Source organism: Molothrus aeneus, chromosome 22, assembly GCF_037042795.1.
Source record: "Molothrus aeneus isolate 106 chromosome 22, BPBGC_Maene_1.0, whole genome shotgun sequence".
NCBI classification, from domain to species: domain Eukaryota; kingdom Metazoa; phylum Chordata; class Aves; order Passeriformes; family Icteridae; genus Molothrus; species Molothrus aeneus.
In genome coordinates, this window is record NC_089667.1 from 3,165,528 (window position 1) to 3,189,224 (window position 23,697).

The 23,697-nt window shown below is 51.1% G+C and overlaps 1 protein-coding gene across 6 annotated transcripts in view; it reads left to right on the forward strand.

Annotated features, from left to right (window-relative positions):
- Nucleotides 1-23,697, forward strand: part of NTM (neurotrimin) — a 390,965-nt gene that overhangs the window by 364,854 nt on the left and 2,414 nt on the right. For 5 of the 6 annotated variants that reach the window (XM_066564272.1, XM_066564276.1, XM_066564270.1 and 2 more), the window contains 4 exons: nt 17,148-17,282; nt 18,152-18,272; nt 19,626-19,777; nt 22,721-22,753. In XM_066564272.1, coding sequence (XP_066420369.1) covers nt 17,148-17,282; nt 18,152-18,272; nt 19,626-19,777; nt 22,721-22,753 — 441 coding nt within the window. The remainder of the gene's footprint in view (nt 1-17,147; nt 17,283-18,151; nt 18,273-19,625; nt 19,778-22,720; nt 22,754-23,697) is intronic. The other variant, XM_066564273.1, reaches the window with a different exon arrangement.

The following is a 23,697-nucleotide window of genomic DNA, read 5'->3' on the forward strand; positions in this document are numbered from 1 at the left end:
GAGGGTGATGAGCCCAGAGGTGGCCCAGGACAACTTCCATGGCTGCCCATCTCCGTGGGCAGCTCCTCTGTTTCTAGGTCTGCCAAGGCACCAAGGGGAACCTCTACTTCTCCATTTTGCATTCACCACACACAGCAGAGATGAAGATCGGGAGTGTGAGGACTGAAATGAGAGCCAGAGAAAATGCATAGAGGTGCTATAGCAGATCAGGGATGTAGGATACATTCTAATTCAGAGTGCCAGGGCCAAGCAAAACCCAAAGCTTGCTGCTGGCCCCTCTTGGTTGTTCTACTCATCCCAGGGGAAGTCTCGAGCGAACTGCCTCCTGTTCCTTCTCACCATCTTCCTCCATCTCTCTTGAAGTGGTGGAGAAAAGGGACAAGGGAGAATTGTTTGAGAGAATGCTGGTGCATAATTTAAGGGTTCCCACAGTGAGTGGGGAAGTGGCTCTCAGCAGTGCTGCTTGGCACAGGCTGTGTGTGCCAGGCACGGCCCCACCAGGAGCTGTCCCCGAGCTGACACTGGTGAGTGCTGCTCTGTGCAAAGGCACTTCACAGGTTTTATGATTTCCTTGGCACCTGCGAGCACACAGTGCACCTGTTGGTGGGAAATGGAGCAAATAAGAGTGTTTGCTCACCAGGGAGTGCAGGGGAAGGCCTTTCAGAGGATACACACCAAGAACAGCCCGGCTCCCTGGTGACTGATCTCACTTGAGACCCTGTGCCAGCCACTCCAGGCTCCTCTGACTGCTTGGCTGTTCTGTCTCTGCTCCAATGAATTTGCATTCAGTGGCTTGGGCTGGTAAACTCTGCTGAATTTGCCTGCCTGCAGCTGTTGCCATGATCTAGGAGTTGTGAAACCCATTTTGGAAGCTCTCTTTGGTTTGGGGGCTGGAGGAGTTCCTGCAGCTGGGATGAGGAGATCAAGTTCACAGTGTAACTCAAGAGCTCAGTGGACCTGAGCAAGAGAGTTTTCTGCTTCTGATTTTGAGAAATGCAGGTGTGTTGGTCTTGTTGGTGCCTCCATTAGTTCTCAGACCTTGGTCCTACCTGTGCCCATCCTCATCCTCCTGCATGAACAGAATCAGGCTGCTGGCTCTGGAGAAGTGTTTTGTGAGCCTGTGGCCAGTCCAAATAAGGTGTGATAAAGACTGTCTTCTGTCCCTCTGCCTTACTTCTCTCTGTCTTATTTTATTTCTCCTCCCAGTAATGCTGTATTAACTCACAGCAACTCCTGTTAATGCAGCTGAACAGATTGAGGTGGAAAAAGAAGTGAAGCTGCTGGAGTCACAGCTTCTTCTGCCTCAGCAGAGGAGGCTTAACAGCTTAGAGGCTTTGTCCTGGGCTTGGATGCTCCAGCTGGCATCACAAGTACCAGCAGAGCTGCCAGGCACTGGGGCTTCAAAACTCAGCTCTGTGAAACTGCTGTGAGGTGCCAAGATCTGGCATGGGACGGGGCAGCTCCATCCCTTCTTGGTACCCCCGTGGGGCCCAGGCCCTTGGGATGGCAATTAAGAGAGGCACCTTGGGGGTGAAGGGACAGAGCAAAAGAGGCAAAGAGGGAGAGAATGATGTAGATAACAGAGGCCTGGATGTAACACCTGGCATGAAGGCAGCAGCATGTGCCCAGGGGAGGTAGAAGTTGCACAGACTTGGACTCAGGGGTCTGAAAGGCAATGCTCTGTGTGCCCATAAACGTCCATTTTGCACCCTTAGGTGCAGAGCACGTTGTGTTTCTGAGTCTTTGGCTGGATTACAGCCCCAGCCTCGCGGTGCCGACGCTGTCTGTAAACTGCAGCGAGGTCTTCTGGTTAATAGCCTGGTTTTGGTCACTCAGGTGTTTCCATAGTTACTGAGCTTTTTATTTATTTCTGTGGGGTAACTGATGTTGTCATGGCAATTGTCATATTGTCAGGCCAGTTTTCATCTCTCAGTGGATGAAGGCTGAGGTTTCTTGGCTGGGATGAAGCACAGCACGCTGGGCCACCGGGCTCAGGGTGACGCCAAGGCACTGGCAGAGAGAGTGGCACCACGTTGAGCTATCCAGGGGATATTTATCTGTGCTACAGACACAAAACTAGTCATGCCTCCCATTAAGCTTGGGAAATGTGCCAAGGAATTGAAGTGAGGGATCTTCCAGGAGGAATGAAGGCTCAGCAGCCTCTGTCCCAGGAGGAGCAGGCACAGTTTAGCAGTAATGATGAGGAGGGCTGTGTGGGCAGACAAGTGGGGTTATCGTGCCACGGCAGGGCCAGAGGCACAAGGAAAGGGTGTAAAAGTGGGTGTGGATCTGCATGCAGATCCCTCCACTGGCTCATCCAGCACTGCTCTGCCATACACAGACATCCCGAGCCAGAGGCTGCATCCAAGTCGTCATCCTTAATGACCCTTGGTGGACTTTTCTGCCATGGTTTTATCTAATTGCTTTTTGATTATTGCTGTAGTATGATGGATTCTGGTGTGAGGCTTAAGACAGTGGCTGCCAGGTTAGGAAAACATTATGGTTTGGCTGATGGTGTATTTACTTGTAAGAGGTCTGATCAAGAGGTCTATGTGGTGGGAATCCCTCATTAATCTCAGGATTAATCTGGGTGCTGAAAGCTGGATCCTATGCAGAGCTGCAGTCCTGAGCTGAGGCTGAGCTGTCATTTGTGGGGCAGGTGACGCCTCAGTGCTACAAGGCAGATCCTGGGGAGATGCCTGGAGGATCCTGATGTGGCCACATCCAGGATATCCCCCATGATCTGCCCATTTAACCCCCGTGGCCTCCCTGGAAGAGGAACAATTGCAGTCACTTGTCTCACAGAACTGCAGGAGGATAAACACATTCCAGACGTGAGGCACTCAGAGGCAGCAGTAATCACAGCTCGTATCTGCACTTAAGATAGATGAGACACAGTGGCCTGATGTGGCAGAGGTCTCATGAGATCATCTGTCTATACATCAGCAGCAAACCAGCAAAGGGACTCTGGGAGAAGTCTGGTATATTTGGGTATATTGATTCTCCCTGGCTCTTGGCAAGGCTTAAAACAAGAGGACAAACATCTGCAAAAATTATCCAGCTTGGAGAGGTGCTTGTCCCTGGGAAGGGGAGACATCCTCCCGTCTCAGAGGTTTGTCCATTAAGCACATTGCCTGCCATCTTCATCCTCCCTGGAGAGGAGGCAGGGGATATTTATAGGTTGGGCATCAGATCTGGAGCCTAGCTGGAAGGCACAGGGAGAAGGGGGATCCTCTTGGGTGGGGAAATCTCTGTCTGCTTTTGTTCTGCCTTGTTCCTCCCCTGACCAGCTTCACGTGCTGTGAGATTGCTCCTGTTAGCCTGTCCTCATGTCACCTCATTAATGGAAGACCAGAGAGCTGTGTCCTCTCCTGGCCCTTTTAGCAGGGAAATACCTCTCAGAGGGAGCAGATGGTTCGTGTAAGGCTCCTTCTGTGTTCATCCTGAGTCTTGTGTCTCTGCTCTGCCTCTTTTCTGCTTTGGAGATTTGCTTTGAGCCAACATGAGTGGTGTGTCAAAGGAGGGAAGTGAGTGCTCCTGCTGTGTGATGGAGCTCAGAGCCCAGCCTGCGCTGCCAGCTCTGCATGGGATGGGGTGGGATGGGAGAATGGGATGGGATGGGATGGGATGGGATGGGATAGGATAGGATAGGATAGGATAGGATAGGATAGGATAGCATAGGATAGCATAGGATAGCATAGGATAGCATAGGATAGCATAGGATAGCATAGGATAGCATAGGATAGCATAGGATGGGTTTGGATGAGTTGGGTTGGGATGGCCAACGTTGTACATGCTGTCCCACCTCACTTTAGTGCATGTGTCCCTCCTGTCTTTTGATGTCTGGGTGACTCAACAAAGGTTCGACTGACACACGTGATGGCCAAGCCCCTTGTCCTCCTTCCTAGAGGCAGCTGCAGGCCTGGGCTCCACTGTATTAACTGGAGCATTTCAACTGGCTCCAATCCTGTCGGCAGCTCAACCATCCCCTTGTTTACTGTTGAAATAATTACTGCTTTGCCATAATATTAGCTCTGAGCCGTGACTCCATTACCATTATCGCCGGAATATTACCCATTTATTATCTCCCAGCAACCCTGGAAGATGAACACTAGGCTTCAGAGACCAATTGTTTTACAACAGACAGGATCTTGGTGTGCATTGTTTAATGAGGTAAACTACATTATAGCCAGCATTAATTTGGCTCCGGTGCTCTCCACTAAATCATTGTTAACCTGTAAATCTGCCACCACTTTTGATACTCCTTTAATCAATGTGTGCCAGGCAGAGCAGCTGGGCAAAGGGTCAGCAGTGGTCCAGCTCTGCTTGTATCATGTAGGGTATACAAACAGGAGAAATAAATAGGGTGAAGTGGCCATGGAGAAGCAGGACTTTGGGATGGACACTGTTTTTTTGTGTGGTTGTGGTGATGGAGGCAACTGGCATTGCCATGGGTTGCTTAAGAAGAATGTGGACCCATATGACCACCAGCAAGATCCGGACAGGGATCAGGGGAAATATTCAGCCTGTTGAGTGCCAGCAGCTTCTCTATCAGCTCCCACGGGAGAGGGATGTGGCCCAGCAGGGGACAGAATCTGGTGGAATCACTTCATGAGTTCCATGTTGTTCTTTCGCCAAGGAATGACTAAAACTTGGTTAGCATGACATGTGGGGAACTTCTTTTAGCATTTCCCTTCTTGATACACCCTAGTTCCTCCTGCTTGCTCAAAGCAATGGGAGATTATGTACTTTTATGTGTATAAAAGTAATATTTTTGGCTCTCTGCATGGTGGAAATGAACTCTTGGAGCTGATTTTGCATATTTGGCATAGATACCTCTAAAATATGCATCTTGGTACAAAAATAACAAGACCCCTTCCAGCTACAAATGAGGCAATGTCTTTCCCTTAAAAAAAGGTGGGGGGGGGAACCCTCTTGGTTTCAAGACATTCCCTAAATGCAGCTTTGCAATGTCACACTTTCCCAGTTTGCCAGAGGCAGAGAGGGATCTGCTCCTCATCACAGTTTGGGGAAGCAGCTGCCTGCTGCCCTAATAGGGGGCAAAACCAGGAAGCCCTGCCTGCACCCCCAGATTTTATCCTGTGTCTTGTCCTCTTGGTCCCTGACCACCTTTCCCACAAAGGTGGGACCCACTGAGGAGTTGCAAATGCCCTGATCTGTGCTCTGCATGGCATCTCCCTGCAGGAAGGATGGGATGTGTTAATGGCGTGGTGGGACAAAGAGGACAAAGCCCAACACACCAGCAATGTCAGCTTTTTGTTGGATTTTCCTTCTCTTCTTTGCTGCTGAACACAACTCCCTGTTTCCCTGATAAATGCGTGGCTTTGTGTCGCTCCCTGCCTGGGACTCTCCTTTCATTCAGCTGGCCTGGGGAAGAGCAAGGGACAGGAGTGTCTGAGATTCCAGAGATCTCCACGCAAATTAAAACCTTTTATCAGCCCCTAATAGCTGTGCAAACTAATTATATTTGGGCCAAACTTTGCCAGCGACTCCCTTGAGGTATTATTATAAAAATCTGAGCTGTGGAAATGCGTCCCCATTCTGTCAACACCAGGTCGCTCCAGCTATAGAAAACTCTGCTCTGGCTCCTTTTAGCTGCTGTGATGTGCTTTGCATAAGCTGCTGCCGTTGTTTTCGGGAAGGAGAGAGCCTGGCTGGGCTGTGTCACACGTGGCCCAGGTCTGCTGAGCCAAGGACAGGGCTGTGTGCCGGGTAATAGCACTGAAATATTTATTTGCACAAACCCTGCTGGCCTGGCTCAGTTTGTGGCCATCAGCGTGGCTTTGGGGCTGTGGGTGCACAAGTGCTTCCATCCCTGGAGAAATGGGATGTGGTGGTGAGGGGTGGGAAGGATGCTGGAGAGGTGGGGATGCTCAAACACAGCAGGCAGGGGATGGGAATGAGCAGCCCAAGGAGAAAGCACATAAGGCTCTCTATGGATGTTTTTCCCAGTGCCAGTTCTTTGCTGGGTGTCTCCTTGTGGTTTTGGAGCTGATTTCCACCCAAACTTGTTCCTTCTTTTTCCTGGCATCACCATTTGCTCCATTCCTTGCCTTATAACCTTGCTCCCAAGCTTGCACAGGGCAGGGCACTAAAGATAACCCCCATGTTCACCCACCCCCACTGTCCATAGATGGAGGCAGCACAGGGAAATGCTTTGAGCCAAACTTCCCAGAGGGAAGGAGGATTTTGCCCAGTGCCACCATTCCCCCACCATCCTTCCTGGGGCGCAGATTGCCAGCTAATGGGGCGGAGCTACTGCGAGCACTCTCCATTAATGGAGCAGAATATAAACAGAATAAAGCCTTCATTTCCCCGGCTGTGATTTCATTATTAATATACTTTACAGTTCACAGGTTGTTCATTTGCTTCCATGTTTTCTCAGCTGGTGTAATCTGCTGCGCAGAGTGAGAAGAGTCATAAAATTTCCATTTCCAGTTGAATGTGCGTCCAATTCGCCATGAAATGTTTCTCTCTGTCGTGAATATTAAGTGCCCGAGGAGTCAGTGGCCCTGGGATTAAGCAGGGCAGGTTGCCAGCCCCTCTCTGTGTCCCAGGGGTGCAAGAGAGAAGTGGCTGCAGGGAAGGAAAGGTGACAAGGCAAAGTGGGGGGACTGAGGGAAAGACCACGTGGCAGAGGGAGGAAGAGGGAAAAGAGGAGGAGAGAAAGTGAGGATAGAAGGAAAGGGAGGAAATTGAGTGGCAAAGAGGCTTTAAGGAGGGATGTGGTGGGTGAAGGATGCTCTGACAGGACTGACCTACACTCACCTCCTTGTTTCCCTGTCCCATCACCTTGACACTTGTCAGGGAAGATGCTGCACCAGTGTTTGCCCCAGTTTGTAAATCAGTTGTTGATGTCTGTGCTCGGTCACTGCCATGGGCCTCAGGGCTGTGCCCTTCCCCTGGCCTGAATATGGGTAGAAAAAGAGTCTCTTTGTCTCTGGTGAGGCTGAGAAACGCTGCTGTGCTTGTAAGGGCAAGGAGCTGGAGAGCCAGAGTGGCTCAGCTGCCCCGTACCAAGCTGGAGAACAAAAGTGAAGCTACAGCCACGGAGCTGTAGCACCATTGCAGACACAGAAAAAGGGCTTTTCACATGAATTTGGGAGGAAAAAAAATCATGTTCTGCTCATGTTAAACAGCCAGCAGGAAATTCGTTGTGTATTTAGGATATTTAATGGCTTGTAGACAAGCAATAGGTTTCTGGGACAAGGAAACAGAAATTTGGGTAGTTGTGGCAGGTGGCCATGCCCCGAGGCTGGGAAGGTGGTGGGACCAGCAGTGCCATGGAGGGGTGCCCACAGCTGCAGCGCCACTGGCAGTGGGCACATCTGGCCGTACATCTGGCACGTTGCTGCAGCTGGAGGTGGTGAGAAATGTGTGCCCTGGTTACCCCTCCCTGGCCTTGCAATAGAAGCACAGGATGTGGTGTCACTGCTGGGAAAGGGGACAAAAAGGGAAATCATGGTGGCGTGCCCAGGCTGTGGGGGTAACTTGGGTGCTACCCCGAGCTGATGGCATCGTTTCCTTCTGACTCTTTGCTGAAACACTTCAGCCACAGCATTCCTCACTGCAGGGAAAAAAAATGCCTCTTCCTTTCCCATCTTCTCTCGGTCGAGTCAAGATAATAATAGTCTTTTTCTGATCCCCTGAACTTTCCCATCTGCTTGGTAAAACAATGGCAATTCTTTTTCCTCCTGGCCTCTCTCTCTGTCTTCCTCTCTTTTATTTTTATTCTCCTATGGTATAATTTAAAGCCAGAGCAATGCTGTAGCCCATGGGTTTTTCCCCTTCCTGTGACACACTGCTGTTATTTAAAATGGCATTTCCCTTGCAGAGCAATGCCTCTCGCTGCCCTCCCAGCTCCTGTAGCAGGGCCAATACCTACACAGAGGCCTGAGGAGGGGATGATGGGCTCCAAGGAAAGGGCTCAGCCCAGCCTCCAGTCCCCCAGTCTCAGCCACCCAGCATCACACATCCCTGAAATTCCTGTCACAACCACCTCATCCCCCTTCCCCAGACCCAGGGCATCCTCACCAGCCCCCCAGAGCCCCAAACCCATCCAACTCATCACCCCTGCATTTCCCTGGCTTCTCTCAATAAGCCACAATATTGTGAGTGATCCTGCAGAAATGGAGACATCAGTGCCATAAAACACAAGGGACAGAGCAAGGCCACTGGGCTGGAAAATAGCGTGTCTGAAAAAATAAAGACGGGATAAAGATGACGGAGAGGCGACAGCGAGTCTCACCCTGCCATGATTCAGATGACTCTGGGGGGTGAAGAGTGGTCAGGGGGTCCCAGGGGAGAAAGAGGGATGGAAAATATCCCCCATTTGCAGAAAGCTGTGGCAGCCACAGAGTCCGGGCTTGCCATGAGCTGCCTGCTGGGATACGTGTGGAGAAGGGAAAGTTTCCCAGATCCCCATGACTTCTTGCCAGCTCTGGGGATGGATTTAGCCGGCACTTGATGCTTATTTTTTTACTCTAATGCCATTATGCCACTTGCTTCCCATGTGAGGGATATTTCCCTAATGCGGCTGAAATACGGCTTAGCCGAGGTTACAGCCATTTAACGCTTTGCATTGCAATTGCTTCTTAAGAGCTTGTCCTGTGGAGAAAGCCTTGGGGTTTAAATTTCCAGCCAGAGGGACCCTTCAGTCCTGGCTGCCAGCAGCTCTTTTTCACACAAATCCAGAGGAAAGCAGGGTGCCTCAAGTTTGGCAGGGGTTGGGAATGTTTTCTCCTGCACAGCAATGTGGTCACATGGAGTTGTTGGGAAGGGATGTGGTGGATCTCCCATGGAATTTTTAAGGGTTCTTTGCAAAGCACCTGCAGATAAATGACTTTTAAGCTAAAAACTCTTCACAATGGTGCTATAATGGATGGCTCAGGCGACTTGGCAGCTCTGCATAGCATCGGTGGGGTGAGCAGAGTAGGCAGGTGTCCCCGGAGCAGGCAGGAGCAACCTTGGTTCTTGCTCTCCTCGCCAAGCCCTGTGCACCACAGCTTCTCCCAGAGCCAGCGAGGAAGCTGCCAGAAACGGGAAGAGCTCCAGAGGAGCCAAGTTGCAACAGGATTTAATGGAGGAGCAGCGTTCCCACAAACAGGATGCGTGTTTGAGTGATTTTCTCCAGCAGCATCTGTCGCTCTCCAACATCTTGGTAGCATTGCAACAAATTATTTAACCACTACCCACTGTACCCCATCTGTTAGGCAGCCCCTCCACATGGATGGGGCCCTACTTCCCACCTTTCCAGAGGAGCTCACCGGCGAAGGCTGAGCGCCAAACAACAGGACAAATTAAATCAAAAGCGCAGCTTCGGCACCCAGGGGGAAAATGCACATCAGCTTTGACTTATTGCGTGGTGCATGCTTACAAGAGAGAAGCAGCGGCTTTTGTCACTGCAAGGGGCCATGAAAAATGAATTAGAGCCACTGCTGGGAGAGGGCATGCAGGAGAATCTTTCATTCCAGCAACGCTGTCCTCTCTCACCTTGGAAGCAGCTACGGGGAAAAAAACACAGGGGGGAAGGAGGGGTAAGGAAAGGAAGGAGAGAGGACTTTGTGTTGGGTGCCTGATTGGATGCTCTGGGCTGTGGAAGAGACCATGGGAGGAAGAGTGGTGCCAGGAGCAGTGCTGGTGCTCGGGCAGGAGCTGCTGGGAGATGCTGTCTCCTCAGGAGCTCTCTGGAGAAGGCTTGGCTCTGTGGGAGCCTCGACATTGATTTTCATGTACCTTTTGCATTTGTTTTTGCAAGGAGGCAGAAAAGCTCCGTGGGAAGTGGCTCCATGCCAGTCACAGCTTCTGCCAAGCATCAGTCCCTCCCAGTGTCACCACAAGGGTCACCCTTGCCTTTCCAGGGCCAAGGAGAAAGGGATCCAGCTCATGCTGGCAATAATGGGTGGGTGTCATTAAGAACAGCTGCCCTCTAACGAGCCCTGCACCCATCTTTACTGCAAATCTGACACTATTTAACGTCTTTGTGAGCCGTAGCCATTGCTAATTTGCTCTAACAGGATGACATGTGCCCTCTGGACCTTTTCCTGGGGTCCAGTGTCCTTACCAGCACCCCAGGAGGAGGCAGAGGCTGGGAGAGGCTGAAGAAAGTCACTGCTACTTTGCTGAGCCTTGAGCTGCCTCTGAGCTCTCCCTCACACTGAAATAAAAGAGCTCATTCTTTATTCGACTCATTTACTCCTGAGTTAGAGCCTCGTTCAAGGGTGGTTGGTCCCTGAGTTGTTTTGTTTTGTTTCTTTAAATATTAATTTCCATAATCCATTTATTTCCCAAGGAACTACTTCTTGCAAACAAAAGGTTTAATGCTCCTCTTTTATTCCTGGTAACAAATAAGTTGTCTGAGACGTGCAAAAAACCTCGGCAGCAGCGAGCCGTGCGCCGGCTGATGCCACAATCCACACTAAGGATGGAGAGATGCATCCCTGAGGGATCACAGGTGCCACAGCAGCATCTCCCTGGAGGTGCTCGCCCAGAGAGGGAGGGCAGCAAGCCAGGCCAACACTGGGAAGCCCCCACAACCCGGGATTCCAATCTTTTGCATGGAGGCGTCTCTGACATGCCTTTTTGAGATGGAAGATTTGAGAGCCGAAGGCCAGGAAGCACAATAGAAGATAGACTGCTTGTACCTCATTGTCTGGAGAATAGATGGGCTGCAGGCTCCCGGAGAATAGGAGCTGCCACTCAGGTGGCTTTAATAGAACAGGCGGCAGATAGATTTCAATAAAAGAAATGAGTATAAATATTGTTAGCGGAGAATAGAGGGAAAGTGAAAAAGATCTTGTTTAACGAGTCACAGTGGGAAACTTTCAAGGACTTTTAAGCTAAAAACTCTTCACAATGGTGCTATAATGGATGGCTCAGGCGACTTGGCAGCTCTGCATAGCGTCGGTGGGGTGAGCAGAGTGGGCAGGTGTCCCCGGAATACTGCGGGGAAGGGCATGGCAGGGAGTCAGAGACTGGTTTGGGTTGGAAGGGACCTTGAAGACCTTCTCATTCCTACACCCTGCCACAGACAGGGTCACCCTCCACTAGACCAGGTTGCTCAGGCCCCCAGTGCCTTGCTTTCACTGTCCCTGGAGTTCATGCCAATATATTGACCATGTGTGACCACTGAGTGACCATGGGATGTGGTGGCATCTGGAAGGTCTCTGTAGGTCACCTGTCCCTGTGGCTAGTGAGATGTGTGGCATGTACCCACTTAATAGCAAATATCAGAGTTGTTGTGTGAGGTATGAGCCCCAAGGGTGATCTCAGGGATGCACTGAGCAAACAGAGCCATAAATGTGGGTCCTGACTTAGCTCTAGCTCTGCATTGAGCAAGAAGTTGAAGAACGTGTATTTCCTGCCTTTGTGATGGCTCCACGTTAGAATGTGCCTGTCAAAATCCCCATGTCCTGACCCTGTGGTCATGGGCAGCCAGAGATTGGCCCTTCAGAAATAGTCACCTGTGCTCATGTCAGCACAAAATCAGGCCTGGGCAGGTCCTCCATTGTATTTTGGAGCAAAATTCAAGGCACCCTCAGCTCACCTATGCCCCAGAAAGTTGGAAGGGGAAGAAAAGCCACAGCACTACATAGCAACAGGCAAGGAGAGGCTCCCACAGCCCCAGGGAGGAGGGGACACTGATACCAGTGGAGAAGAAGAACTTTATGCCAAGGATTTTATGGCCACCCCTCTCCTTCAAAACCTGTGCTGCCGCACACAAGGAGCAAAATTGGCTGTGAGAGTTCCCCAAATCCAATGTAATGAAGGGTCTGAGTAAGGAAAACATGATTTTTTCTCTCTGTTTGATGACACCAGACACAACTGGTGATGATTGCCACCCCTGGGGTGTGAGGATGAGGAGGGAGCTCAGACTGCAGCAGTGGAGTGAGCTCCTGCCAAGCTCCCACATCCCTGAGCACCGTGCAGTGCCAGGCAGGGAGTGCAGCATCCCCTGGGGCTTTGCACAACATCAGGCCATGGAAACATGCTAATTAACATGAAAAAGCATGTCGGAGGAGAGATTTCCCTCCTTGTCATCGGGAAACTTCAAAAACAGTGGCTTGGCCCTGTGTAAGCACGACAGAGACTCTGATGTGCTGTGTGCCCGTTTCTGGGGAGACGGTCCTGCTTCTGAAGGGTTGTGAACATGGAGAACAGGAGGTGTGTACCCCGTACCTCATGTAGGTGTGCTTCCTAAATGGATTGCTCAGCTAAGGGGGGGTCACAGATAGAAATGGGCTTGAGCCTGCGGTTCAGGGATGCAATATTCACAAGAGGAGGAGAGGAGTTTGTCTGGGTCGATAGGGTAATCTTAAAAAAAATCATTTTTTGAATGATTGCGCTGGATGGTTTCCAGCAGGTTAATTATCCCTAATCTTTGTCCACTGGAGCATGGCATCTTTAAGCTGGCACAGTGGGGTTGAAAAGAGGGGCTGCACGGAGGAGAAGCTGCCCTAGCTGGGGTCATTCACCTGATCAAATAAAAATGGGGAAGGGAATTTCAGAAATGCCTGAACTTTGTTCCTGATGTGTTAATGAGCCATCAGGAGAGGGTAATAGTGGTTAATAAGAGCTGAAGCAGGTGCATCCCTCAGTTTGGCTGGGGCATGTTCTGGTGGCAGCTTTAGCTCTTGTTTACCCACCCACCTGGGGCTGTGTCCTGCCTCCTTTGAGACAGATTTGGGGCAATTTGGGGTGGTTCCTCCTCCACCTACTCCCCCATCTGCTCTGATTCTACTAAATCTCCCATCCTGCTCCCATCCCAGCGGCACTTTTCCTCTCGCTGCTGCATGAAGGAGAGGTGAAGCGGGTCTCGGGTGCCAACAATTCTCTTATTACCTTTGTGTGCTTTATTTATTTACCATAAACTGTTATAGGATGGCCATCAGCACCGCATCGGGGTGACGTTTGAAATATATGGCTCTTGGGTTTAGTGCGTCACTCGGAGCTGGGAGTCTGCACGATGTTAATTTTTATTGCCAGAAGTAGCCATAAATTGATAGTTGAGAATTGCTGTAGGGACTGTAATTAACTAGTTACTATTTCACCTCCAAAAGGAGCAATGTTTCACGCTCTTACTTTTACTTATCTGGAATCAGCTGCTGTCAACATCCGCTGAAGCCCGTATAAAGATTTATAGACCTTGGAGGTAAATATTGACTAATGGGCAGCTTGGCTTAATGTTCACCTTGAAGGACAATAAATTGTGCTATTGATTGAAGTGAGATGTCAATATCTGCATTGTTGTAAACATTTTAATAAAATTATCTCCATAAAATATTCTCTTTCTTTGGCTCATCCTGGCCACTGGGATCAGTGCCTGGAAAATGCAGCAGCACGGTGTAGAGGGCAGGGCAGTGCTTTGGGATCACTGGTGGGACTTTGAGCACCCAGAGACCAAACCTATTGTGGGACCACTGTTGAGGTTGTGCCTTTGGGCTTTAGAGGTGAAAAATCTTGCAGCCCTGGCTGGCTCAGCTTGATCTGAGGTGCAGGGAGTTGGTATGGACACAGGGAAGAGCTCCAAGGAAGGTTTTTCAGTGGCATCACAGGCAGTCTTCAGCCAGGGAAAGCTGTGAGCAGTGTCCTAGAGACCTGAACATGGCTGCAACAGTGAGCCAGGGGACAGTGGCATGTAATTAATTTGGGAACATGTGTTCACTTTCTGGTGAGTTATTATCTTGTCAGAGGCTCAATGGAAGCAAATAGGGAGGAGGAGTCAGAAGGGAGATGAGTCAGGATGGGAAAGGGAGGAGAAGTGAGGGAAGGAGAAAGGCATGGAGGGAGGAATATGGATGCAGGAGGCATCTGCCCACACCTCATTGCATCCATGCTGTGTGGGACCCCAAGCACAGCTTGGCCATCTGTTGGTTTGCCTTGGTGCTCTGTGCCACACCAGGACCTCGCCTCTGTGGCTCCTCCACATTCATGATGGTCAAACTTCCCCTTCCCTGAGGCTTTTAACAGAGATCTGCAGAGCAAGTCCCAAATAGTGCGTGGTGGTCTGTGTGCAGCCTCCTGCTCACTGAGCACAAGGACTCAGGCTCTGCTTTCCCATCTCCCCTGCTCACAGTGGGTTAGTTCATCATCCTTGGCTGATGAGCAAGGATTACACTTGTGCATCGTCCATGGCCATTCCATTTCTAGCCTGTATTATATTATTAGTATTAATAATAATAATGATGGGTGCTGGCTGTGCTAGTTTTCTAGCTCCTGAGGAGATGAGAGAGCTCTCCATTAATTCCTGCAATATTTCAGCTCCTAATTGTGCTCAAGCAGAGACAGCCTTGAAAGTTCCCACCATCAGTTCAGGCAGAGAAGGATTGGTACCTCTGGCACAGCTCCTGGAGCTGCAGGGCTCTGGTCAAGCCTTGTCCTGAGCTTTCCCTAGTTCCAGGTGCTTCCAGGATGTGGTCCCACAGAGTGAAGCAGCTTTACAGATCTGGTTTTCCTTCAAAGACACTTGTATAGGAGAGGATGGGGGAATGTTGTCTTAGTCACCTGGTGTCACCAGGGGGCAGGGACTCTTTATGTCACCTAAATATTTGAGATGCTGTAGCTGTCACCAAGGAGGCATCCCTGGGCCAGAGCCTCTTGCAGGGATGGTATCTCTAATGCTGTTGTCATCTGAGCGTGACTCATATCACATTGTGCACAGGACAGAAACAGGAGTCATCTCCAGCTCAGAGCATCCTGTCCCAGTCTGGGGCAGGCTCTGTTTGGCTGTAGCCAAATTCCCAGGATGTCAGACCCTGAGTCCCTGAACTTTGAGCTCTGCCTCTCCATCAGCTGATTACTGTGCACATATCTCAGACTTCAGTGCAACGCAGGCACAGGGGAAACCTTCATTCCCCAATTTCCTGAGCTTTTGCAGGTGGAAATCTGACCCTCGCAGTTACTTTAATGAAGTCTTTTGCTGGAGAACAAAATGCACTCGAGCTGCTTTGCTCCCTGATCAAACCAGGCACACAAATTATGGCTTGACTATGGCAAGAGCTAATTCTTGCCGTGTGTGAGCCGACTCTGCAACTTGGGAAAGGGCCTTTGGTGAGTTGGGAAGCAGTGTTATCTGAGCCTTTGCACAACCCAGAGTCAGATTTGTGCACGGAGCATCTGAAGGCCACCGGCTGTGTCCTTACTTTATCAGCAGGCAGCGCTGTGCTACAGAGAAGCTGATTCTAGGTCAGCCACAAAAAGGAATTTTTTTCCCCCTCTCTCCTTTTTTTTTTTTTTTGCAGTGCTGCAGGGCTGCTGGATGTAAAGATGTAATTTTTGTGTCTCTAAAGGATATTGATTTTGGGGTAACGCCTTCATATCTCACCCTTCAGTTGCACTAAGTACTGATGAGCTCAGCGGTTTGCACCACCAGCCACTCAGGTGGGAATTTCAGCACAGGGCTGAGGACACTGGTGCATGTCAGCAATTCATCAACAGGAAAACTCACTTCACTCCTTTGCAAAGCCCACAGGGCTGCCTTCCCAGTTAGATCAGCCTGGAAAGGTGGGGTGTATGTGTGCATGCCTGGCGTCCTGAGTTCGGGGAGCAGTGGACATGCAGAGAACCAGGGATGCTGTGTGGAGGTGGCAGCTGCGAGTGCTGGTGCAGGGAGAGAGAGCCAAGGTGGGATTTCATCACGGCTGAGCATATTTGCACTAGTTTGAGTTGACAATAGTGGCACCTGGGACTGCAGCAGCAGGATCCTGGCAGATGCCTGGGGTGCTCTTGAGCTGTCCCAGGGCATTACAGGAACACCATCGGTGCTGCTCAGCTCTTTCCATGGTGGATGGTGGAGTCTGACCACACTACCCCTGAAGCATGGGAAAAGATGCCATAAAAGCATCAGCCAGTGGGAAGCAGCAGCGTGTGCCCTGCTGGGAGCCTCCCACGTGTGGATGTTGCATGCATTTGTTAGGAGCAGGATGCACACGGTTGACCGGCCAAGCGCGGCGAGTTGTGGCCCATCAGGTCACGCCAGCACAGACAGCGGTGTCTGGGTGGGAAGCCAGGGCTGGCCGAGCTCACAGCATCCCCCTGGGGACCAGGGACCTGTGCTTGGCCTCTCTGCCATTGGCACTCACTCCCAGAAACAGCTGTCCAGAGCTAATTTATTTCCTAATGCTGCAGCAATGTTAATTTATAAATTACACTGGTAATTCGAGCTATTATTAATTTCAGATGGTGTAGGGCAAGCCTAATTAAAATATGACACCAATTGCCACACATATGTACCAAGGACTACCGTTTAAAATTTATAGGAATATTAAGTGTGACACAGGGCTTGGAGATGTTCCGTGCAGTAATTACAGCATCCTGGCTGCAGGAGATCCAGTGGGGAGATGTAAACAACAGGAAAGGGAGAAATTGTCCCTGTTTTGGGACTGCAAAAAGTAATTTTTGCTGCTTGTTTGGGGAAGAACCTGGGGAATCTCGTGCCCCAACCTGCTCCTGGCCAGACAAGCACTGGATGTTTTTCCAGAAGTGTGTCAAAATAAAGAGAGCTCCTGCAAGGAATGGGGGCTGAAAGATGCCAGAGTGAAGAAAATGCCACTTATTGCATCTTTCTGGCTTTGAGTGAAACAAGAAGCTGCACAGCAGCCTGGATGGAGAGGAGGGTGACAAGTGCAGCTCCCCCCCCAGAAATGAGCCTGAGGTGGCACAGGGATGAGGTGTTCCAGCTAAAGGGAGGTGTTCCAGCTAAAGGGAGGTGTTGGCACCACCACTAATGGGAATAGACTTGCTGTGAATTAATTGAAGCTGAAAAATTAGAGAAGGGTGTTTATGTGAGTTAGCCTGGAGGAATCTCCCAGCAGAGGGGATGTGCAGAGGTGAGCTCAGGTCATTTTGCAGGGTGCAGGCTTGCCCACTTTGCCCAACCTGAGCACATCAAGGACATTATCTCCAGCAAGTGATGCTCTCAGTGAGGCCAGAGCTGCTGGAGCAGCCCAGTGTTTGCAGAAACCTTTCTGGCAATGATGGAATGGAGGGGCACAGGGACATTCTGGGCTGGGACCTGCAGGCTGGGTGTCCTAGTGCAGAGTGACACGCTCACAGAGGGTGAGCAGCCAGTGGGCACAGGTTTCTTGTGCCTCCCCATCACTCAGGGCTCTCTGTCTCTGCCTCTGCAGCCGTGGGCTTCATCAGCGAGGATGAGTACCTGGAGATCACGGGAATCACGCGGGAGCAGTCGGGAGAGTACGAGTGCAGCGCCTCCAACGATGTCTCAGCGCCCGTCGTCCAGCGAGTCAAAGTCACCGTCAACTGTGAGTCCCTGGGGCCCTCGGGGGACAGGGGTGGGGCTGCAGAGGGTCACCGTGCTGCCCCGCAAGGGAAGGGCACTTCCCCTCAAGGAAGTGAGGCACACAAAGGCCCCAGAGAGAGACAGGCGGCAGCAGTTTTTCTGAGCAGGTGGTGTTTTGCCCTATTTTCCCCTTCTTTTCAAGCTCCATTTTTTCCCACCACCTCCTCCTCAGCTGTCTCCATCAACCTGGGTTTTCTGCCCATGGAGAGATGCTGTGCTGATAACCTCTGAGGAGAGAAGAGAAGAGAGCAGTAAATAGAATTTTTTTTTTTCTGTTAGATAAAATGAGAGAGAGGAAGAAAGCAGCATATTTCATGTTTAGACATACACAAAGACTCTCCTAAGCCCCTCTCTGGTCACTCCATTAGCTGAACATGTAATAACCATGAGTTGAGGGTCTGTTGTTTTTGGAAGAGAACTCCCATGAACCTGAAAACCTCTGTACAGCAGCACCGGAGTGGCAGGAGCTGAGAATGGGCTCAGAGATTATTTTGGCTCCTGCTCATGTGCGGGGAGAGAAAGGAAATCTTCAGGAGCAAGGGGCAGGGATAGAGCCGTAGTTGTTTGCTTTGTTATACATAGTAGTAAAGAACTGCTATTCCTATTCCCATATCTTTGCCTGAGAGCCCCTTGATTTCACGATTCTAATAATTCAGAGGGAGGGAGGGAGGGAGGGAGGGGGTTTACAAGGGAGGGAAAAGGAAAAAGCCTCCTCCTTTCCAAGGGAGGCTTTTTCTGCCTTCCCTAGCAGACATCTATCTTGTAAACCAAGACAGATAGGAGTCCCAAAGGCTGCTGGGTGTTGACCCCAGGTTTCCCCTCTCCCTGCAGACCCTCCGTACATCTCGGATGCCAAGAGCACAGGGGTGCCGGTGGGGCAGAAGGGCATCCTGCTGTGTGAGGCCTCCGCCGTCCCCTCCGCCAACTTCCAGTGGTACAAAGATGACAAGCGGTAAGAGTTTTTATTTAACTCATCAAATTTGTGGAAAGGGATTTTCCCAGGAACCTCTTGCAGCCCTCACTGGGGGAGGATTGCTGCTGCCCGTGCCTCTGTGTGAAGGTGTTGTGGTAAATCCCTGCTTGGGTGAAGCATAATGTCCAAAATGGATATTGGCAGCACAAATCCACACGCTTAGGGGTGGATGAAATCTCTGTCATCTCTTTAAATGCTTTGGCCAGAAGGCAGCTCTTGGAAAAGCAAAAGGAATGGGGTGTCAGTCAAGAAACAGGGTTTGCTATACCTCAGAGAGAGTCTGCCTTGCTTTGGGGTGAAAATGGGCCTTTTAGATCAACCTGCAACTTCTGTGTCCTGCCAAAGCACAGGGACGTGGTTGGGGAATGAGGAGTGGTGCAGCACAGCCTAGGGTAGGTCCCACTCTGGAGAAATTGCCTCTCTCTGACCCCGGCAAAGTGGTTTTAACCAATTTTTGTGTTGATTAGCCCAGAGGGGCCGTGGTGTGGCCAAACACAGGACAAGCCACACTAGTCACTGATAAGGAGGGATGTTTTGACCAAAAAAAGATGCTCCAGAAGCTGGAGGGAAGTCTGGGTCTGCCTGCCTCACCCGGTTGGAGAGGAAAGGAGCAGCAGAGTGTACAAAGCTGCGGATGTTTGTATGGCAGATGAAAGGCTCTGCTCAGAACTAGGTCAGATCACGAGGGCCTGCAGAGCAGCGGCAGGAGCAGGCTCAGCCCGCCTGATCAGCACCCAGCGTGGCTCATAATGGGAATCCAGCACTTCCCCTGAGGAATTAGCAGGCAAGAGCTGCAGGAGCTAAGCAGGATGGGGACACCAGCTCAGGGAAACCCAAGCACTTGGTTAATGCTCCAGCATTTGTGCTGGCTGAGAACCCTCCCTGCTGTGATGGGTGCCTGTTGCAGCACTCACTGGGGGGACACAGGGATGAGAGAAGAGGAAGGTCACAGAAGGCATTCTGCAAAACAGAGAGGACTGAGGGCATGAGAGGGAAACCAGGCCCTTCTGTAGGGTGGGAATGAGCCTTTCCCAGGCACAGGAGCATCCCTCTCTCTGCACAGCATTTGGTGAGTCCCAGCACCATCCCACGACCCTGCAGCAGTGAGGATGCCTCTGGTCAGCATGGGGGTGGTATGGGCTGGCAGCTGGAGACACAGCAGAGCAGCATCCATCTCCCTTATCTTTCCCAATACCTTTCCCTCTCTCTCGTCTCCCAAGAACCCATCTCCCCACTCACAGGCACAACCAGAGGATAACTGGGCATGGAAAATAGTGAGCACATCCCTTCCTGATGCCACCCCTGTGACCTCCCATTCCTCTTTTCTCCCAGACTGGCTGAAGGACAGAAAGGGCTGAAAGTGGAGAACAAAGCCTTCTTCTCCAGACTGACCTTCTTCAACGTCTCTGAGCAGGACTATGGCAACTACACCTGCGTAGCCTCCAACCAGCTAGGGAACACCAACGCCAGCATGATCCTCTATGGTGAGTAGGGCTGAGGGAATCAGCCAGGAAGGGGGAATGGCTTCACAGTGACATCACCAATGGCAGAGACATGGGAAGGGTCTCCCGTGTCTTTTGGGGGAGATTTATATTTGCTGCTGGTCCTTTCTGCCCTCGGCACGTGGGCTGGAGGTTGTGGTGAGTGCTTGGGAAGGGGTGAACCTCCAAAGCTGCCTCCTGATCCAGGTCCAGTGTCTCCCACCATTCAGAGGTGTTTGGCACTGTGTTTGGGAGCTGCCATGAATGCAAAGTTAGGAGCTGGCTGCAGGTTTCCATCTTCTTGCTCTGATGAGTGCCTGGGAGAGCCTCTCTGTGAAGGCATCCCCCTGTGTCAATGGGTGGGAGGAGAGATGCTGCTCAGTCATTGCTGCCCCATTCCCATCTGAGAACAAACAGGCTCCCTGCTCCATCACCTTCCAGGCCATGTTTTCTGCTCCTGACAAGCAGATATATCCTTATTGGAGGTGCCAAGGGAGATGGGAAGGTGTGGAGGGCAGGAAGGAGGAGAAAGTTTGTACCTCTGTCCCAGGACTGTTTTCCCTGCATGCTGGAGCTGGGATGAGAGCAATGCTGACACCGCCCATGGATGGGAAGGGCTGTGATTGATTAACATATTTGTCAAACCTCTTCAGGTGGCAGCAAAACCAGAGCAGAGGCTGTGCCCTCCAGGAGTCAGAGATGGATGACAGATCTCATCCCTGGCCACTGCTTGGGGACATTTCCCTGCTGGGGTATGGGGTGTGTGGTTCTTGCAGCTGAACCACACGGGACAAGTGCAGACTGGGGACCTCCAAACTCTCCCCAACATTGTCCTCCTCTTTGCCACCCGGTTGTTGTGCCTGGCCATCTCCTTGTCTCTTGTTATTGTACGGTCAGAGGGAGCAGAGCAGAGTGACAAATTAACCTTCCTTGTCCCCAGGTCCCTCAGGGATGGATCAGGGCAGTCTGTACCCTGGCCATACAAAGTGTCTTGGGATAGGGAGCAGTCCCACAGTATGTTCTGGGTTCTGGAGTGTGCCAGGGTAGTGGGAGGCATCTGGAGACCCTGGGAAGTGCTGTCCATGTCCTGGGGAGGAGCTGGATGGATTCCAAGGGTGCAGTTTGTTTAAGGATGTCAGAGGATGTCGGGCTTTGCCAGGGGCCACACCACAGCTGTGGGGTCAGGGTGACATCACAGGACAGGCTTATCCTCCCCTGCCACTGGTACTGGCAGCTGTGCCAGGTTCCCCTGAGCTGTGACAGAGGAGTTCATCCCATCTTGGATGCTCCAACCCATTTGCTCCCCCAGTAAAGTCCAAGCTGGGTGTGATGAAGGTTCACCTGTGCTAAGCCATCATTGCCATTGCTTAGGAACTACCTCAGTTCTCTTCCACCCCAGCCTTCCTGGCAATCCAATAACCAACCCCATGTTTTAGGGATGCCAATGCCTCTGGCACTGCAAAGCCACCCAGACCTGGCTCCACCAGTTTTGCAGACGTAGGGTGGCCGTGCCAAATGCTCAACATAGCCTGAGCCACATTCTTAGCTGTGATGTTGCAGCCTTCCAATATGTTTATGAGGTTAAAATCTTGATTAGTGGGAGCCTTCAGTTTGGGATCTGCAGATCCAGGCTGGATGAACAGCCTAAAAGTAAAGATGGCGTCTCCCTGCTGAAGAGCTCTTGGTTCCTTGGGTTCTAACCTCTTGGTTCCTTGGGTTCTAACTCATCTGTGGGACTCATGCTGTGATGGCAGTGTCAGGTGGGAGGCTGGGAAGCATCCCACAAAAGTCTAAGCTTATTTTATGATCTCCCCTTAGCTTTGTGGTCTGGCTGTGAATCCCATCAGGAAAATCAGAGTCCTTTGACCACCTATAATTTCCATAAAGGCTCAATTGATTGAATGATCCATTCAGTCTTTAAATTAGTCCCCCTGGGGGGGGTGGCAGTTCCCTGAGGAGACCGTGACATGCTGGGGTTCCCCATCTCCTGGTGCAGGGCTCCCCAGCACCCCCATGAACAATCCCTCCCTAATTACCAGGAATGTGATGGCCCCAAGCATCATAGGGCCAAGCTCACCCGTCCCTAAACCAGTGTCTTCAATCTGGGGATTAATGTGTCTTATTTATCGACATATTTATTAATTTATTTAATGCAAGATAAGAGGGAAGTGGATGCGGTGGCTGCACTACCTGTGCATGAGAAATGTCTCTTCTGTGAGGTTTTGGGGGACAATTTTGTGAGTGGCTCTTTTTCCCTGAAGCTGAGTGTTTTGGAGTTTTTCCCCCACAAATGGAGGTTTCATCTGTGCAGGTAGCGTGACATGAGCCTTTTTGGGGTTGTGAGAGAGGCTAATGCAGCGTTCATCTTTTAATCCTTTTTTTAATCTAATTTTTCATGGAGGTCAACTAGTGCTTTATTTAACATGTAGCACTCGTTATTCCAGACCTGCCGTCTCATTCAGCGGCTCATTTGGTGCTGTCTGGGATGTGATAGAGTGCTCAGGGAAACCACATCATTCTGTGGAGTTGGGGAAAAAAACCAACCCTCTGCTTCTCACCCATCACACAGTCTATGTTGCTCCCAGAGGCAGCTGTCAGGCAATAAATCTTTTTGGGATGTTGCAGGCTTAGCAAGAGGGATGGGCCCTGGACTCACAGGGGAAGCTGAATGCCCTGCGTCCCCATATCCCAGCCCCTGTGCTTTGCCTTTTGCACAGGGTGCAACCACAGGCTTTGCCAGCTCTGAGGTCCCATATTCATCTCATCTCAGAGATGAGGGGACCATGGCCCCAGAGCAGTGGGGTGTGATTTGGGCAATCAGATCCCATTTCTACCCCATCCACTGGTTTTCCCACCCCAGGTCGAGGGCAGGCTGAGGGAGGTGTCTCAAGCCTGCGCTTTCCATTGCCCTTTTGCCTTAACTTTCCCTTGTTCTTTAATTTTTAGAAGAGACAACTACCGCTCTGACACCCTGGAAAGGTCAGTAATTTGGGGGTTCCCTACAATGCCAGTGCTTCCCCTGCTGTTCCCCTTGGGCCCCTCTGGCTCCCACCACAACTCATCTCAGTGGGAGCCGCAGCACCCACCAGCTGGATCTCCTGCCCTACAGCCCCACTGCTTTCACTGGTGTAGGGAAGAATCAGGGCTTTCTTAGCCACCCTCCCATCCTGCCCCCTCCCTGCCAGCCTACTGTGCCTGTCTGGTGGTGGTCTGTGCCCTCTGCATGCCTGTCCCCATCCCATGGTGTCCCGCTCCCTCCCCATTGCCAGCGCACAGCAGGGCGGTCTTTGGGCTGTTTTCCCAGTGCTACTGTGTTAGTGGGCCTTGTGGCAGGTCCTTCCTCCTCTGGGATGCTTCTAGTGCCTTTTTTATGGGATGAGAGAGGGGTGGACAGGCATTTGGTCCCCCTTCTGTTGTTATTCCTGGCCAGGGCAGCCAGCTCTCTTACTGTCTGGTCAACTGGCTTGGTGTCATTTTGATTTTGGGGTGGCTTCATTTGTGATGAATGGAGTGGTCAGTCCTTGGTATGACTTGCAGATGTCTGTGGAAGCAGTGTGCGAGACCTGGATTTGTGAGGTGGGAGGTGTCTGAGTGTGCTGGAGAGTGTTACTGGTGGGAAACCAGATGGCTACTGATGCTCAGTGCCCCAGTCAGGTTTTGAAGTGAGGGCACATGTCCTGGGGTTTCGAAAGCAGTTGTGAATCAGACCTTGTGGTCAGCCCTGCTTCCACAGGACACAAGCATGGATGCTTTCCTGAGGTCTTTTTCCACCTTAGTTGTCTCTTGGGCCAACTATTTTGTGAAAAAATGGGTGTTTTGGTGAAAGCCATTGCCTAAGACACCCTCCACATCCTTTCCCACAGTGAGCTTTGAACTCCTCACTTCTTGTAGTCCCCATAGATGAGTGGGCTTGGCTCTTCTTG